A 17,332-nucleotide genomic window follows, 5' to 3' on the forward strand; every position below is an offset into this window, starting at 1 on the left:
TTATGGGTTACACTGTACATAATCTGTTAATAATAAACTGCTCTGTTTGATGTTAAGGCTTGGTCGACCTCCTGCCCTGTAAGTCTACATGCCACCACAAATGACAAGATGACTTTGAGCTGCCATAACAGGACACAGCTATTATAGTACTAGTCATATTACTCGACTCCTTCACTTTATGAAGCCTGATGTAACAGCTCTTTCCGGCTAATAAATAGCGCAAGTTAAGTCTACTACTCAAAAATCAATACTTCTCTCACCGGTATTGCATTCAAGGTCAAATGCCTGCTTCTAAATTGTAATATGAAACAATGGGAGGTTTGTGTACAGTGTACTCATGCTCTTGATAAAGCAAGACCTTTATCTCTCTCTTTTGGTTTCTGTGGTTGCAAATGCCTAGAGCTTACTGGATTTTGGTTACAGAGGACAAGTGCACTACCTGGGAATACCCTGTACTTTACTTCCCTGTGTATGGTGGCTTTGGTATTATTTGGAAAATGATTTACCAACCCTTTCCGAGGAGACGTCTGACCATGTTTAAAAAGGTCAGTGAAATTGATAGATTGTGGGAAAACACCCAGAGTTCCACACTTGAAAAAGAGATTGTGAAGTTCAACTCTGCCTCCCTTCTCTGTCTATTTGGCTGACTAGACTGACGCAGCAGCCATGATAAGGCTGAACTCTGGTCCATCTCTTCTGTTACCCAAGGCTGAATGATACAAAGTGTGACTTAGGCAAACTTCTGTAAGCATAGTGTTTTGTTTTGTACCAATACACACATGTATAGAGAGGTGAAGAATAACTTTACACGTATTGAATCTCAGCAGAATAAAGAAGGATAAATAGCCCATCCTCAGTTGGGAAGTACTTTCCGGATTTGGTTTTGACACTACACTGTGTCAGTACTCACTTTGTACTGCAGCTGTCATTCTACTTGGCTGAGTTTCAATAAATACTTCTGCTAAAGATAACCTGAGTTTCCTGAAACCTTCTTTATCATTAGACCAGCTCGCAAGAATTTCCTTCACAGAGATGGTGAGACGATGAAGTCGCCACCATCCCTGTATCCTAAAGAAAGTGAACAAGAGAAATAAATTTTAGAAAGCTCTGGACACAATCACCTTTGTAATTAGGCATAGTTATATTTATCACACTTTACCCCACAAAGCAGCACCCAGCGTGCGAGCATCTGCAAGAGGTCTGACCACCTGTACTACATTTTGGTTATGTTGTACAGTGGCTTTTCCTTTTCTCTTTCAGTTTGTTTGCTTTTACGTGTTTGTGACAACATGTTGTCTGAAGCGTTGCGTTTTGTCTCTTGTAGATGCTGTTCTCTGTGTTTTGGTGACTGTGCTGTAACCTGGTTACAGCTGCCGCTTAAATTTTTGTGCAACCCCCACAGTGTTGAAAAGCAAGTTATCAGAGGTGCTTGGCACAAACCAACTCATAGACTCTCTGTCTTCAGTATGGAGATGATCATACTGGATCAAAATCACATCATGGAGCCTGGATTGGATATTTTTACACCTTTTATTTCTGTCTGTCTGCCCATTTAGTTCTGCCAGTGACAGACGGTTTTTTAGTGATCTTCCTTACCCTTGTTTTAGTTCTTCATTCCTGCAGAAACCACAGGAGCAATGCAGCAAGGGAGGGTGGATACTGATGCCCTGACTTTGAGAAATCTGTTGATAAAAGCCAGAGAAACGGCTGACAATAAAACAAGAGTGAATGACATTGTTTACTTTGCAGGCCCACATCTTGTTCCACACCCATGCCCCGCTTCCACTATAAAAAAAAGTTGTTTCCTATGAAACACATGCAAAGTCAAATCAATGTTTCTTTCATGTGTTTGTGCTTTGACACAGATCATGTGGTGTCCTGTCTGAGACAGAAACTGTACACTCTGATGACAAGCTCACTCCTGTCATATTGGGTATTAAACAAGAAAGAAGTGCCAACCTGTTTTCCTTAGAGGCATATCATCTGTTTACTAGTACATAAACTATAATGAACCCAGCGACCCACTCAGCAGCAGCAGCTTCCGCGCTGCTGAGGGAACAGCTTGCAGAGCTGGTGATCAAGCATCATGATTAAGCACCAACTGCGAAAAAACTCTCCGTGTGTTCAGTCCAATTCAGCCCAGCGCTGATTACACTCATCAAGGCCCCGTATGCTGCAGGGTTTGGAGGCGCACCAACTGCTGTTTGAGATACAGATTTTTGCCAAAAATATTTAATTACTGGACATATGGGCTGCAATAAAAGAGCAGAGATAGAAATTGGGGAATGGGAGCAGAAAATCAAATGACTCTCACATTTCTGTATCGACTTTTCCACATTATGCGTGAAAAAATGTTTCTTTCTCAAAGAATCAAGGCTATTTCAGCTTTGCAACATTGCCACCGCCTCTGCGTGACGCTGTGGGACACACGACAACACAGGCCGACAGTAGAAGAAGAAATCAGTTTCACAACAAAACGTAACATCCGCTGACCGAAGCAGAAGGTAATTAATTTTCTCACAAAAACGTCTTTATCCTAAGCTAAACTCTCCACATGTCTGCACACCTCGTAATAATGTTCAATCACGCGGTCAAATGACACGATGCCCCGCGGTGCTAGTCGTGGAGCGGTACTGATATCGTCTCTTCTAGCTGTTAGCTAAATACCCAGCATGTTTGTTCAAGTAAAATACTGCAGTCTATTTAAAAAGACTTTTATTTTGAAAGAGTTGTCTAAATGTATTTAGTTATCCGTGACAAAGGCACTTTATTATGCTTTTGAATGTGTCATCTGATTGTGATTGGCAATGGGCCGTTGACTGTGACTGATGTGTCGGTTAGCTCATGCTCTTCCACCCCTATGAAACATCTGGCACCAGCTGCGCACAATAACCTTTATCTTCACTTAAGGAATCTATCTTATGACCCAACATGTCATAAGTAAACATCAGGGCACTCCCTGTGTGAAAGCAGTTTAATCACTTTACGCAAACAGTATATCAGTTTAAAAATAATAATAAGTAGGCTTGGAGTCCTGATGTTTTCTGTTGGAACATGTTTAATGAAGAGACATTACAGTCAGTATCCTGTCAGTACTTTTTAAAAAGTTGAACTTCATGTAGGCCTAAGTAAGGTAGCACAGCTGTGTTTGTTTGTTAAAATGTACTTCTCTTGTCTGTTTGTCTCAGTGGCAAGTCACCATGAAGCTCCAGAAATATCCCCTGCCTGTGCGTAATGTCAGGAGGATATTGTTGTTCTGCATGATATTTATGTAAATAATGGAACAAACAATATGATGAGAGTCACGACTGTTCGTCACCTGTCTCGACAGAAGCACATGACTACAGCAGCTCAAATAGTTTGATTAATGTCAGAATTGGTGGTGTTACTGTGCATAGCTGCAACTCTCTGCTCAAGCTGTCATTGCCTAGCTCCCTATACTACTTCAGAAGGTGAAGCTTGTATTTTTAGTAAGTAGTTAAGTTGGCTGCCTGCTTGATTGTCACCCACTGCAGTTCCTTTTCTCTCACTCCCTAAGGTTTTCAGCTTCAGGACTTCGCATGAATGTGGCGCTTGATCGCAACATCCCTGTGCCAACGATGCCAACGTGTCAAAGCTCTGCCTTTAAACCTAAGGCCATGTGCAACACTGAGCTCAGCAGAGAACCAGCAGACCGTGGAGGCTCTCTATGATCTCTCTGTGGACATCCAGAAGGTCCGGAAACTTAAGGGCTGGGTCCTGTATCAGAGTCCAGCCTATGCTAAGGAGGTAGGTAACCTGCTGCAGGACATGGGAGCTTCGGGCTCCATCGTTGCCCGGATCCTAGCAGCCCACCCTGAGGCAGTCCTCTGTCACCCAGAGCAGATGCAGGCTCAGAGGGAGCTGTGGATGTCCGTGTGCCCGAACCAGAAAGAGCTGGTTGGTATAATTGAGAAATTCCCAGCCTCCTTCTTCACCTCCTCCAGCCACAATGACAACCAGCGGAACAACATCGCTTACTTCCAGAGATTAAACATCAACAAGCGAATCATCACCAAGCTCATGGCTAGCGCTCCCCAGAGCTTCAGCCGGCTAGTAGAGCAGAACGAGGTGATGGTGCGCACCCTCCAGCAGGCCTATCAGGAGCTTGGGGGGGAGGAGGCTAACATGAAGATCTGGTTTCAGAAGCTGCTGAGCCAGAACCCATTTGTTCTCCTCAAGGCCCCCGAGGTGCTGAGGGAGAACCTGCTGTTCTTGAGAGACAAGGGCTTCAGCGCGGCAGAACTACTCCGCCTCCTATCCAAACTCAGGGGCTTTGTCACAGAGCTGAACCCGGACACCATGCGCTGCACCATGGCATACTCCCAGGACACCATGTGCTGCTCCGAGGCAGAGCTGCGGGACATCATCCTCAACTGCCCGGCCCTGCTTTACTACCCTGAAGCTATACTGGCTGAGCGCTTTGAGGGCCTCCTTGGCGCTGGTATTAGCATGTCTCAAATCAGAGAGACTCCGACTGTTTTGGAGCTGACCCCGCAGATAGTTAACCATCGCATCCAGCTACTGCGGGCGCATCGTTATGACATAAAGACTGGTAGTCTGGAAGTCCTAAATGGCACTAAGAAGGACTTTGAGATGAGCTACGGAAAACTTCAGCTACGTAGAGAGAGACCACTTTTTAACCCTGTTGCTCCTTTAAAAACAGATGACTGACAGAGGCCGTATGGACTAATGCAAGTGAATTAAAGCTGGAACTAGATGTATACGGCGGGTCTTGTATTTATTTATATCTATATTATGTCTATATAATATATCTATATTGTGTCAGATTGGAGTGTCTTAAGTATAAAGGTGCACTCACTTCAAGCATTTAATTTATAATCAGACAAATGTTTTGCACTAGTTTATGATGCCATTTGAACTTGATAGAGAATCTTGACAGTGAGAGTGCAAACTGAACCGAACAAAGAAAACTATCTCAAAATGCTTTTAGTTGCTTTTTAATGGGTGGAAAGACAGTTTTTGACAGAAACTGGTACGAGGGATCACACTTAAGCAACGTTACAGTGAAGAGAATTTGTTTTGATTCTCTTTCTGGTGCCAAAATCTCCAACCTTGTGGAATGAAAAGTAGTCAAAATCCAATTATTACTTTTTGTGTCCAAGCCCTGGTTTTCCTCTAATTGGGTCGGGTGAATCTCAAGACCAAGTACAAAAATGTTTCAAAATACATCTTCCTGTTGAGGTTCAAAACAAAGCAAACTGAGTTCACACCCTAACGTGTTGGTCACACGTGAAAAGCAGCACACTTTTATTGTATTTAATGTTAACTGATGTTTAATGTTAACTGATACACTGTAAGAGATGAAGATGGTGATGATGTAACGACTTCTCAGAGTGTTATCAGGAATTGAGATAAATGCAATGGTATCTTAATGTGACACACTTTTTAGGGAAGATGTAGTCCCCTGCCAAATAAAGAATTTATTACAGCTTATGCACAAATTACCTCATCACAGTAACTTCACAGAAAACGCTGCGTGTGATGACAGATGTGCTGACTCGTCTATCAAATGCATTACTGAGAATAACCGAGGACAAACAAGGCTTTTCAAACCATTTTATTTACAGCCTGTGCAAGTGTCTCATTTTCACACAATGTTCTTGGCAAGCATGACTGTTCCCCTCAGGGAGGAAATCTAGCTGTGTCTCAGATTTTTATTGTTACTTTACAGACACACTTTATGTAGGCACTTTATTATAAGCCATTTCACTACCGAAATGTCATTATCATTTCAAATGAATTCAAATGCACCCACACAATTTGATAAAAAAAGGCAGGAAGTGATTGGAAGTGGTTTATTTAAAGCACTCTGCAATCTTTATTCAAAAAGCAGCTGTTTCAGTTCATTTATGCAAAATAGATTTTCCATTACGATTGGTTTTATTAATAAGGTTTTAATGTGGTCATATGTAGGTAAAAAGACTTCTTTTGTGTTAATGCCTACATTTATTGTAGTGTTAGCCACAAAATCAATATATAATCCTACTGAGCATTGTCTAAACCAAGAGAGAGCATTGTAAAATGTTCCCCGGCTCGTTCTGAATGTGTCTTAATGTTTCAAAGCCAGGAAAGCCCTTGAAACATGCTTTTTTTTTGCCTTTTAATGGGACTGAGCTTCCCGGCTAATGAAGCCATGACTTTATGCCTCAAGGTTCCCTCGCTCTCGTAATGTGGACGATGGGGGTCACAACAAAGAGAGAGAGACGGGACTGTGTCCAGAGGGAGGGGGTGGAGGGGAGTGGGGGCTATACACGTTAACAACTTCCTCTTCCCATTTGCTGCCGTCTGCATCACTCAGTATGGCTCTGTAGTCATGGCAATAGCCACTGGGCAGATGATGCAAAAGTGAGTGCATCTGGTGATGAATTTGAGCTCAGCAGATGGATGCTTGAGTAGAGTTCATTTTCAAGCCGTTCACAACATGGTGCTCCTGCGGGGCTACAACAGTACCTCAGATACACTGCAGCTATCGTACTGAAGGTTACTAATAACTGACCTTCCTTTTTATTCATCATTTTGCAAGGTTATGGTCTTTCAACGGCGCTTAGTTGTAAATACAAGGAGTTAATCAGGATGAATCAAGGCGAGGCAGATGAGACAAGACCCCAGGTGTATAAATGCAAGTCACCTCTATCTCTTACCCGCTGTCCTCTTGTCCTCTTTCGAGTGCCGTGTTGTCCTGCACCGTGGTCTTCAATTACACAGACAAGCGAGAGAGGTTAAAAGAGGGGATATAAATTGTCCTTTTTCATTTCAAACATGACACTGGTTGATATTAGCCACACTTAACATTTTGCTTTTATGGGTCATATCTCACCAGAAACAGACGACATCTGCAATTAAAAGCTGTGATTTCCAGCATGGACGAGCACTGCTGCAGTAAATAGTCCTTATTTGAAGTCAGTGTGAGTTAAACTCAAGTCCTGGAATTATTATTTAGAAGAATGTTCATAAAAATCACCTTCTTTTGCAACTTAAATGGTCCATTATGGCTGAAAAGAAAAATACTATCATGTGTTCCCCACAAAGGAAAATCTAAAATTACAAAACTTCATTCCTACCTACTTCAGCCTCAAAAGCACCCTGTAACCAGATATTGCTCTGGTGTTTCTTCCCTTATATTAGCATTTGCAGTCAGCTGAACTTTCCTCTACCAAACTACAACAGAAAGTTTGTTTTCTGTCATTACTCGTCTGTCGTGAACAGACTCCTACCTGCACCCCCATGAGATAGCACAAATATGCTGTACATGCTGCCCGAGGAAAATAAATGTCACAATGATGGACGTTCAATGCACAAAAGGTAAATAACTTACTATATTGAACCTTGCACCAGAGATTCACAACTTTGAAACACCTGTCACTACAGGTAATTCTGCTTGTGGTGGGGTGCAGTCTATTGGAATCACATCGCTGGCCATGACATTCCATCTTTTGAATCATTCATGACTGATTATATCATGCCATTGGCCGTTTAAAGCTTTGGTTGTCAGTGCTTGTCCTTGATGCTCAGAAAACGGCCCCTTTTTGAAGTCTAGCGTACCAGGAATTGACAGGGTGTTTTCACAGAAGACGTCTTAATGTCACAGTAGGAAAAGCACAAGTGTCACCAATAAAATAAATGATTATGTTGGCTCCTTCAGTTTCTTTAATGTAATGTAAGTGCCACCTGTGCTTTTCCTGCTCTGACAAGTAAAACCATTTCCTGTGAAAAAAGGCCTCCTTCTTTCCTCACAACTAGGGGTGCAACAACTAATCGACGTATTTGCCAACGAATTTAATAATCGATTCGTTCATGACGTCATCGGGCCGTGGCGTAGCGACACCGTCAGCTTAACGGAGGAAAGTGATGTGAACAGTAAAGTTACTACAACATCAGAGCTGCAGTAACACCTTCACAACCTAAAACCTCCAGAGTGTGGCAGCATTGCACTGTTCACACAGCCAGAAAGGTCGTGAACTGCAGCAAAGCTGAGCTCTCCCGGAAACACCGGAGCATCTGAAGAGGAGGCGCGTAACGTTGTGTCTCTCTGGATGATGACGACTCGTCTCGTTAAGCTACTTAGCGAGCTAGCTTCACGTTAAAGCCGTGTTACTTCACGTTATGAGCTGAAACGTTTTCTATACAGTTGGTCCATTTGATTGATTGTTACAGTAATGGAGCTGCGAGTAGCACATAATTACGATACACAAAGGCCGGGTCCACATTCCAGATGTGCCCTGACTTTATAATCATAAACGATGCATCGCTCATGGCGAAGTTCCCAGCTGGAGAACGTGTTGCTGCTGAGTGCACAAGATTAAACACCGGACAATTTCATACTTTATAAAGAAGAGAAAACAGTTCTCCTGTCTGTGCGTGAGGCGGCGGCTAATCCGCCCCAATCTCCCTTAAAAAATCAGGGAGTTTTGTGAGTTGTTGAGTTAGGGGAAAATATATAAATGTTGTGAAACGCTGCCTACTACAAAATCGTTATTATTGTTCCCCTCTTGTAAATTCGTCAGATGTAATGCATGACGTTATTCCTTTCTTTGTATATGGTGTCAGTTTGTCCCGGGGTGTTGCAGTACTGGCATGAAAGCTCCTCTGTCACTTAACAGCCGATCAGCTGCTTATCAGGACGTGATTTCAGTGGAACTTTCTGTTGCTGCAGCACAAACGTTCATTAAAAGATGCATTTTTGAAAGCAGTATTTATTTTATTGTCTTGACTGTTAATTAGCACGTGCCTAAAACAACCTCAGGCGATTCATAACCCGAATAGTCGATTATTCGTTTCAATAATCGATAGATTAATCGACTATCAAAATAGTCGTTAGTTGCAGCCCTAGTCACAACCATTTACAGGTCTGTGCATTTGTCATTGTATTGGACTTTTTACATTACAATGCTTCTTATATGTTTATGTTTGGGTGTATTGTTAGTGGATGTGTTTCTGTCTAGAGTGAGTTTAAACAACACATCCATCTTAATTGAAAATCCGGCAGAAGCAGCACTACAGTTTCACTTGAAACATTGATGTGAATGTGTGTCTTCTGGGAGTTCCCCCTCAGATCTATCCATAAACAGTCTATGTCTAATAGACTATTAAAATTAATCGTTAACTCTTGTGATTAAATGAATTGACTCCGGTGTCATAGGCTAATGTTATTTGTTTAACAGTTTTGTTTTATTGATCTGATCTTTAGTCAAATCAGTTTATGTGTAGAACACATCTAAAAAAAACACATGTTGACCACATGTCAGGTTTTTTCCCCCTTGTTTCACTTTTGCTGTTTACTGTCACTGTTTTACATCATTTTGATTTATTCTGTAGTAAAGGCACTTTGAACATTATTATTACATTACTATTACAAGACCATGAAACCATCATCCATCCATCCATTGTCAACCGCTTATTCTGCGTACAGGGTCGTGGGGGGCTGGAGCCAATCCCAGCTGACACTGGGCGAAAAGCGTGGTACACCCTGGACAGGTTGCCAGCCCATCGCAGATGAAACCATCATAAGCCTCCATATTTGTGAGACTGTTAACTCCCTGTGTGTGTGTGTGTGTGTGTGTGTGTGTGTGTGTGTGTGTGATCCAAATTAAACTATGAAACTAAACTAAATGAAGTATATTAAAATGCCTTTGATAGAAGCCGGTGGTGAAATCTGGGATAGGTTGATAATCAGCAGCATAAAGGTTAGCTTTCTGTCCCTTTTCTCGTTGATATGCCTCCATCTAGTGGCAAAAATGGTACAACCAGATGAATAAGGATCATTTTGTTCAAAGTGAAAAATCAAGTCACAAAATGTCAATTGTTTATCTATTTTCAGAAAAAAAAATCCTATATTCACAACAAAAAACCACAACACAGGCTCAATAAATAGGTGGCTTTCCATTCCTAACTTTTTACAGATGTAAAATTTCACCATATGTAAATAAGACGGTCATTAAAACAAACCAGTAGGATAATTCACCCGTCACTGTATAAATTGACATCTGTCATGATTGCTTAGAAAGGACTGGATCTGCTGTGTTACCTGGAACACAGGCAGTCAGTGACGCAGTCCGCTGACTCACTCACTGACAAGCATATTTTCTGAGCAGCTGCGATATTACTGAGGATGAGGACGAGATGGGAACGCTGACAAGTAGGTAGAGTTGGCTGGGAGGATTTCTTTTATGCCGAAAAAATATCTTACCAAACAGTAGTGGTGGGTAATGGGTAATAATTCTAAGAGTAAATTGCACATAAAAACACGTGTAGACAAACTGGACCGCTGATAAAGTGCTCAGTGTTTCAAGTTCAAAATCCTATTTACATTAGCTGGAATGCTCAATAACAGTGTTAGCAAGACTTTGGCTTTCCTTGAGTTTCTAAAGATACGCCTATGGCCTTAGGAGCGTGTCTCTACAGTTACAGTCTAAATGTTGAAAGCTGACAAGGAAGTTTTCAAAGGAGGACAGAAAAACACACCACCATCCTCTGGTGGTCTACACCACGTCGCCAGTCTCTCTTTTGAATACTTGGAATTTGTACTTGATGCCGTTCTCCTCCTGAATTCCACTCGGCACACCAGGAAATCTTGTTTGGAAAGAAAGAGGAAAAAAGGTTTTGTGAGTTCATCAAAAGGACAGTCAAATATAAGAATTAAATGGATGAAACATTTAATAAAAACACTAGCTAGAGGGTAAAGCATAGTCATCTTCAGAACCATGACTTGGCACATTAATGAGCTTTTATTGTGGAAGAAAACATACAGACATTAAACGAGTAAAATACTCTTTTTCAATAACAGTAATTTATTGATAGAAAAACAGAGATACCAAAAACAAGATGGAATCTACCTTTTGTGAATTTACTATTCAAATTCAGTGCAACTGAGCTAACATTGCTCCTTCGAATAATCTCACAGCAACCAGCAATAGTGATGTCAGCAAATCCTTTTGAGCTGAACTATTTAAACCAATGATAACACAGTCTAACAGATAGTGCTGATGTCTGCTTTATAACAAAGGGCAAAAATCACTTTCTCATGGGGCGGCAGCAAAGCTTGACCTGATTATAAAACATTACATGTAAAAATCACTCTTTTGTAACCGTTCAATGCAGTTAACATCTGCAGGTTCCAGGCCAGGACGACCTGCTCTATAATGGTCTGAGGATAAGATAAACACGTACCTTTCTTGTACTTTAAATATTCCTCTGTCAAACTCAGGGAAGAAAACATCGCAGTCAAAGTCTGCCATGATGTCTGTCAGATAAACCAGGTCACACCACAGGTGCTTCAGTGCATCCTGATCAGAAACAAGAACCAATGGAGATTCTTGTAATGTTAACAGCATTACAGTTTTTCTCAATTGTTTACATGTGTTTTCTGAAAGCATGGCTCATTTTCTAAAAACTTTATAAATACAAATACAAAAACTCACACTAAAACATCTCTTGCGATTCAAAACAATGTTAAAATAAATTTTGTTAAACATTTACACACAAACCATCAAATGAAAAGACATTTCTTTGACACTGATGTGCTCACTGGAAAACACTGATGAGCAGAAATCAATGCTATGTTAATCTTATCTTTTTCAGTGTATTGTACAGTGTCCTGTTGAAAACTACTCAAAACACACAATTACAAGAAAAGAGTGTTTTTTATTCTGAAATACTGTGTATACGTCTCGGCAAACACAGCTGGATTTGTTAAGCATTCTTCATACAGAACAAACAATAGAAAAAATATAAGCCTTCTGCAGTGTTCTCCCTGGCCAAGCAGTAGGAGAAGTAATTCCTGGCATGGCCAATCCAGCCCTGAAAAGCTGCTTCAGCTATATCATCACATGTATCTTCTATAGTTTGCAGAAGGATCAGGGTCATGGTCATAGACCTTCTATCTCCAGGCAGTAAATACTGTAAATACTTTTGGAAAGTCGACGGATTTTACTGTGAACCGGCTCCAGTTTGGTTGTACTCTGACCAGCCTCCCTTAACTGTCAGACCATGGGGGCCCAAATCTCAGAGATCATGGCTCTCCTTGGTCTTGGTCTCGCTCTTCCTCGTCCTCCTTTTACTCTCACTCCACTCGGTCCTTGCTCTTTGTTGGCATCTACTGCTCCAAAACAGAAGAGCTCCCTGGTGGCTCTGAATTGCTAAATCTCTGATTGCCTGTTGAACAAATGTGCAATATGTGTTTGCCCATGTGTGGAGTCAGGGTGGATAGCGTAACATGCAAATTCAGCATTTTGAATGGCCATGTGAACACAAGAGATTTTATTCATGAAGACTGTGCCAAAAAAGTGGTTTAGAACTGCAGTCTGAGTGTAAAGCAGGGAATGTGCCTGTATTTTAGCAGAATTGGTTCAGGGGATTAGTACATTAATTATAGTCATTGTGTCTCAAGCACCAGTGTTGAGAAAAACTGTAACAGCCTGGCACAGGCGTTTCCACATGTGTTTCAGCACTATATTAACACAGAAGAATATTTACAGTTTCCTGTTTATCAACCTGGCTGGTGCAGGTTGAAAAGGTTAAATCCACACAGCTGGTTGGTGCTCTGTCATAAGCTTGTCTGCTGTTGAGATAGGTGTATATCTGTGCAGACCACAATGTCTCACAAAGGCTGTGCACACCAATATAAAAAAGTGTTTAATTATTCTGTCTGACTAGGCCTGCAGGAAGTTGGGTGGAGCTGGGAATCACAGGAGGCCACCAACTCTGTGTACTAATACAAACAATAAACGTGTAGGTTATCTTTAAGGTACTAGAATGATGAAAGGAGAGTTAGGGCAATGTAAATGGGTGGGGGGGCTTCAGGTTTCAATGAGCTGCTTTGACTAGTTTACCTTGTAGACCTGCGTCCCCCCAACAATCCAGATGGTCTCAATCAGGTCAGCAAGGGGTGGCTGGGCAGCCAGCCGGATGGCACTCTCAAAGTCTTGACACAGGAAGTGGGCGTGATCTGGAACAGTTCTGTAAGAGGAGAAATGTCCAGTAGATTGAAAAGGATGAATGACAGTGAAAACCTTTCAAAAACATGTGTTGCTGTAGTCTTACCTAAAGAGAGGTTTTGTGTATATACAAAATACATATGTTAATTGAAATAAGATCAATTGGAGTAATTCAAAGGAAGTATATAGCATGTTGCCTGTGTCCCATAAACGTAACTAAAAATTCCACTAAAATGACATGGAAATTATTTTTTTTCTTTGATTTGGGGTTGCTGGAAAAACATTTAATAAATAATTCAAAAGCAATTTCCAGAGCAAAAGTCATTTGAGCCTTGAAATGACTTCAAGTCTGATACTTGACGTGCTAAAAAACACATTGCACATTAGATTAATAGGTCAAATATGATACTGTATGCTAGCTAATTTTTTTCCTCAATAAGTAACCATAGTAATTTTTGTTAATTAATCAATATAATTTCTTAAACCCAATTCAATCAACCTAATTTCATAGGTGGAGTGGGAAATTATTTTCTTTCTTGCACATGTATGTAGGGTATCCTTTGAGAGAGAGAGAGAGAGAGAGAGAGAGAGAGAGAGAGAGAGAGAGCGCGCACTCACTTCAGTGTCGTACTCAGCACCACATGCAGAATATTGGCCAGTGGGAACATATTTTCTGGGTGGGAGTACCAGCACAGTTTTCCCCAGATCATCATGTTCATCTTTCCTGAAATAGACACAATCAACTATTTGGCAGAACACACCACATCTCAGCTGCTGAGATGTCTACTGCTCTCACATCTCTTATGGCAAAAAGCACAGGACTGAGTTTCAAAAACCATAAAGGTTTGGAGTTCCAAATAAATTTGTGCCCATAACAACGCGGGAAAACTGTCAAGTAGGGGTGGGTGATATGGATAAAGAATCTTCTATCATTGTATATATCATGATATTGATATATATTGAGATATAATACACTGGGAATGTCCCTTTATAGTTAATCCATGGAATTAAAGGGGTAGTAAGTGATTGTAATCCAATTCACTTTTTGTTAAATTCTATATATATATATATGTATATATTTCCTCACAGTTCGTTAGATCTCTGTTTGTGTGCTCTCACAAAAAAAATCCAGTTTTCCTACATCCTGGCTCTGTAGATTGTCTATGTATTTGTAGAGAGAGCAAGTTGTAAACACAGTTACATTCAAACATGCTGGACTCACTGCTGGACATAGGTGTCATTTACACTGGTGACGCTGGGGACATGTCCCCACCACTTTTTGAAATTGTTGATTTTGTCCCTATCACTTTTTGAAAGCATTTGTTTAAAATGTTCTGAAAATACCTTGCACCAAAAAATGTTAACCAACAAATGAACAATCAGAAAACATGCAATGCAATTTAACTATAGAAGAAACAAATGCGCGTTGTCCAAAAAAAAGTAACTTCAGCTGAAAAAATTATATTATATAAATTATATAGTTATATTTTTATATTTATGAACTGTCACCTGCCAGCTGAATTTTTTGTTTCCCTTTATATAAATAAAGACATTTCCACCATAACTTGGAGCAGAAAATGTCTCCAGAATGCAGTAATTTAAGAGTATAATGCTCCAATTTTCTGGAAGAGGACCCCCAGACCCCCGCTCATATATTTCAGCATTTCCTATTTCTTCAAAATAGTGTTAAAAATATTCTAGTTTTGTTCTCGTGCATCGTCACGTCTCGAGATCCAAGTATATCGTCACACCCCTAATCTGAGCCCTTATGTCCCTACCACTTTTCAACACAAAGTGACACCCTTGCTGCTGTCCAAAAGGAGAGATGGCTGAACAGCCAAAAAGGAAAAGGCCTGAAGAGTACAAATTGTGAAACAAGTTATATGACAAGGCAAGGGCTGTGTGTTTGTCCGCTCTAATGTTATATGATAGTATTTGTAAAACATTTGCTAAGGGATTTATGGCCAGGAAGACCTAAAAAGGGGTGTATTTGTTTGGCAGTTGAGTTCAAACATCAACAATCCCACTGCAGGATTGCTTACTATCCCTTTAAATACCTGAAACATGAAAAGTACAAACTGTGTAAACTGTATAGGAAAATCTGAGACTGTTGATACATTTCTATGGTCACACAGTAAATATCATTGTATCACCCAACTCTACCGTCAAGGTAACCAGGATTGCCTGTCAGATTCCTTTATTCTATTCTATCAAACAATTTCCTGATTTAAGAAGATTATGCACAGCTGTTGTAAATATTTTGCAAGGTATAGCTACATCATTTTGGTATCAAAATACAGATGTGGGTTTGGCTCAAGCATTTAAAGGTTTTGAATGATACCCAGCCCTACATGAGGTGGTTATAATACTTTATGATGCATTATATTGATATTGAGGAATACCTGGTCTCGACACCTTCATGACAGTGTTCAGAAAGTACTGGAATTCAGATCTGCAAGAGTCACATTTTCAGTATTTAATGAACAGAAAAAACAGAAACAGACAGAAAACAGCCAGCTGTTACTGAGCACTTTCATTTATAAGAAGGCCTACTGCTGCTGAGAGAAGTTTCTGAACAGAGCAAAGTTATATAACACATCAAATCACTCCTCTTTATATTTTACTGTAGGCCTACGATACTACAAGCTACTGTCTAACGTTACTGCTCTTTGCTCTACTGTACTGTACCACTGCATACTCTCCCACTACAGTATTGTGCTGCTGCTTGCACTCTTGCAACTTAATATCTGGTCACTTCAGCATTTAGGTACTGCTAGTACCTGTTACATTTGCAACCTGCCACAACTTTTGATTAATCAATTACATAACCAACACTTAAGACAAGTTAGATTACTTTAATTTGGCATTTGTCAGTTAGACATTCCTCTTGCCACAGCTATTTTCCTCTGCGTCATGGTATCCTTATTGTAGGCTGTAGCCAAGTCATTTGTTTAGTCTGCTTTAGGATTTTTGTCCAATAAAAATATGCATTTATCACACATAGGCCTACCCTGACAGAATCAAGACCTCTTCACAAATGGTGTCACTCTTACGGTAAATGCCAGGGCAGTTTCCCATCTTTCCCGATCCCCATGTTATTGCAAACTGCTGCAATGAGGCGAATAGGTTTCTCCTGCACTTTGTCCCGACTCGTTTCCATCTCCAACAGACGGCCAAACAAACAAGCAGACAGGAAGGACAGGATCTCTATGTGCAGCAGTCACCGTGTCTGTAGAGCATGTGGGAGCAATTTATTTAGGTTTTCAGACTCAACTATCACCGCCCACCGTCGGGGGCCTGCTATTGGACACGTTGCAGTTTAGGCGCATCCTGAACTGGTTTTAAACTTCCCACTCTTTCCCCACCCCGAGGCTACCACCGCACAGCGTGACTGTCATCGGAAATAGACACATGTAGGCTTATTATCACTTTTATTAAACATTTTACAAAGTGTGAGAAAGACATCCTTGGCAAGTCGAGCCCTATAAAAGGACAATTCCCTTAAGCAGGCACCGAAAAAGTCAGATTTGAAGTTGGTAAATCTGCCGAGCACACAGCGCCAGGACATGTCATGCCTTTTATGATACGTCGTCTGTAAGAACCGGTCAAGCAAGGCAATAGGCCTACTGTATATTGTCATTTTTCTCACTTTGCAAAAACAAGTGCAACATGAAAGTCTTACCTGAAGAGAGGATGGGACACACCCAATTCTTATCACTATACCAAATTGATTTGTAGGTCATTGGTATAAAACATGTTGCCTAGTGTAGGCAAGTAGTAAAAACAATCCACTAAAATAGTTTGGAAATGACTTTATTCTTTGATTTGGGGTTGCTGGAAGAATAATAAAATAAGTAATTCCTGACAAATGGCCTATTACTACATACAGACTGAAAGTGAAGCATTTTTTCTGCATCAATGTAAAGGATTACCAAAGTAAAAGTCATGAACTGGCTTCAAGTCTGATACTTCACATAGTCTAACAACACAGTTCTCCATAATGTCTGGCAATGACTGATATATTTGAGTTCAGGACAACTATGGCCCCATATAAAGTAAATTAAGAATTTTTACTTTACTGTATCAGTGTAGAGAATTTCCAAAGTAAAGGTGTAACAGTTTTACCTTGAAATGATGATGAAAAGTTTGATACTAGAGGTGCTATTAAAAAACACATTGCACATTAAATTAATATGTCAAGAATGACATTGTATGCAAGCAATTAAGTTTGCAATAAGTAACCATATCAATATTAGTTAATTAATCAATATCATTTATATAGCCCAAATCAATCAATCATCATTCAATCAACATCATTTCATAAAGACAAGGCTCTGATATCCCTGTATTTCTATAAT

At 40.5% G+C, this 17,332-nt stretch overlaps 2 protein-coding genes across 6 annotated transcripts; one reads left to right on the plus strand and one right to left on the minus strand.

Annotated features, from left to right (window-relative positions):
• Nucleotides 1–433: 433 nt before the first annotated feature.
• On the plus strand, nucleotides 434–4,742 carry mterf2 (mitochondrial transcription termination factor 2). 3 transcript variants are annotated; one of them, XM_046036768.1, is made up of 2 exons: nucleotides 434–545; nucleotides 3,539–4,742. In XM_046036768.1, the coding sequence occupies exon 2, from the start codon at nucleotides 3,565–3,567 to the stop codon at nucleotides 4,690–4,692; it is 1,128 nt and encodes a 375-aa protein (XP_045892724.1). In that variant the 5' UTR covers nucleotides 434–545; nucleotides 3,539–3,564; the 3' UTR covers nucleotides 4,693–4,742. The 3 variants fall into 3 exon arrangements, with proteins under 3 accessions (XP_045892724.1, XP_045892722.1, XP_045892723.1); XM_046036766.1 differs by lacking the exon at nucleotides 434–545 and adding an exon at nucleotides 2,358–2,504; XM_046036767.1 differs by lacking the exon at nucleotides 434–545 and adding an exon at nucleotides 2,532–3,452.
• A 4,541-nt stretch (nucleotides 4,743–9,283) lies between these two features.
• On the minus strand, nucleotides 9,284–16,249 carry zgc:153031. 3 transcript variants are annotated; one of them, XM_046037039.1, is made up of 7 exons: nucleotides 16,028–16,241; nucleotides 15,377–15,426; nucleotides 13,593–13,698; nucleotides 12,870–12,996; nucleotides 11,209–11,324; nucleotides 11,057–11,085; nucleotides 9,284–10,611 (listed from the first exon to the last, which is right to left on the minus strand). In XM_046037039.1, exons 1-6 carry the CDS (start codon nucleotides 16,132–16,134, stop codon nucleotides 11,061–11,063), a joined length of 531 nt encoding a protein of 176 aa, XP_045892995.1. In that variant the 5' UTR covers nucleotides 16,135–16,241; the 3' UTR covers nucleotides 9,284–10,611; nucleotides 11,057–11,060. The 3 variants fall into 3 exon arrangements, with proteins under 3 accessions (XP_045892995.1, XP_045892993.1, XP_045892994.1); XM_046037037.1 differs by lacking the exon at nucleotides 11,057–11,085 and having other exon boundaries at nucleotides 16,028–16,237; XM_046037038.1 differs by lacking the exons at nucleotides 9,284–10,611; nucleotides 11,057–11,085; nucleotides 11,209–11,324 and adding an exon at nucleotides 11,429–12,192 and having other exon boundaries at nucleotides 16,028–16,249.
• Nucleotides 16,250–17,332: the final 1,083 nt, after the last annotated feature.

This window comes from Micropterus dolomieu, linkage group LG22 (assembly GCF_021292245.1).
Source record: "Micropterus dolomieu isolate WLL.071019.BEF.003 ecotype Adirondacks linkage group LG22, ASM2129224v1, whole genome shotgun sequence".
Taxonomy (NCBI): Eukaryota; Metazoa; Chordata; class Actinopteri; order Centrarchiformes; family Centrarchidae; genus Micropterus; species Micropterus dolomieu.

What these genes read in the sequence shown, in the direction of transcription:
- mterf2 (XM_046036768.1), top strand. Translation starts at nt 3,565, where the DNA reads ATGTGGCGCTTGATCGCAACATCCCTGTGCCAACGATGCCAACGTGTC.
- zgc:153031 (XM_046037037.1), bottom strand. Translation starts at nt 16,134, where the DNA reads ATGGAAACGAGTCGGGACAAAGTGCAGGAGAAACCTATTCGCCTCATT. An exon ending in GTGCTGAGTACGACACTGAA is followed by an intron (nt 12,997 to 13,592) that starts GTGAGTGCGCGC and finishes CTCCTCTTACAG; the next exon opens with AACTGTTCCAGATCACGCCC. An exon ending in GGGGGACGCAGGTCTACAAG is followed by an intron (nt 11,325 to 12,869) that starts GTAAACTAGTCA and finishes GTTTCTGATCAG; the next exon opens with GATGCACTGAAGCACCTGTG.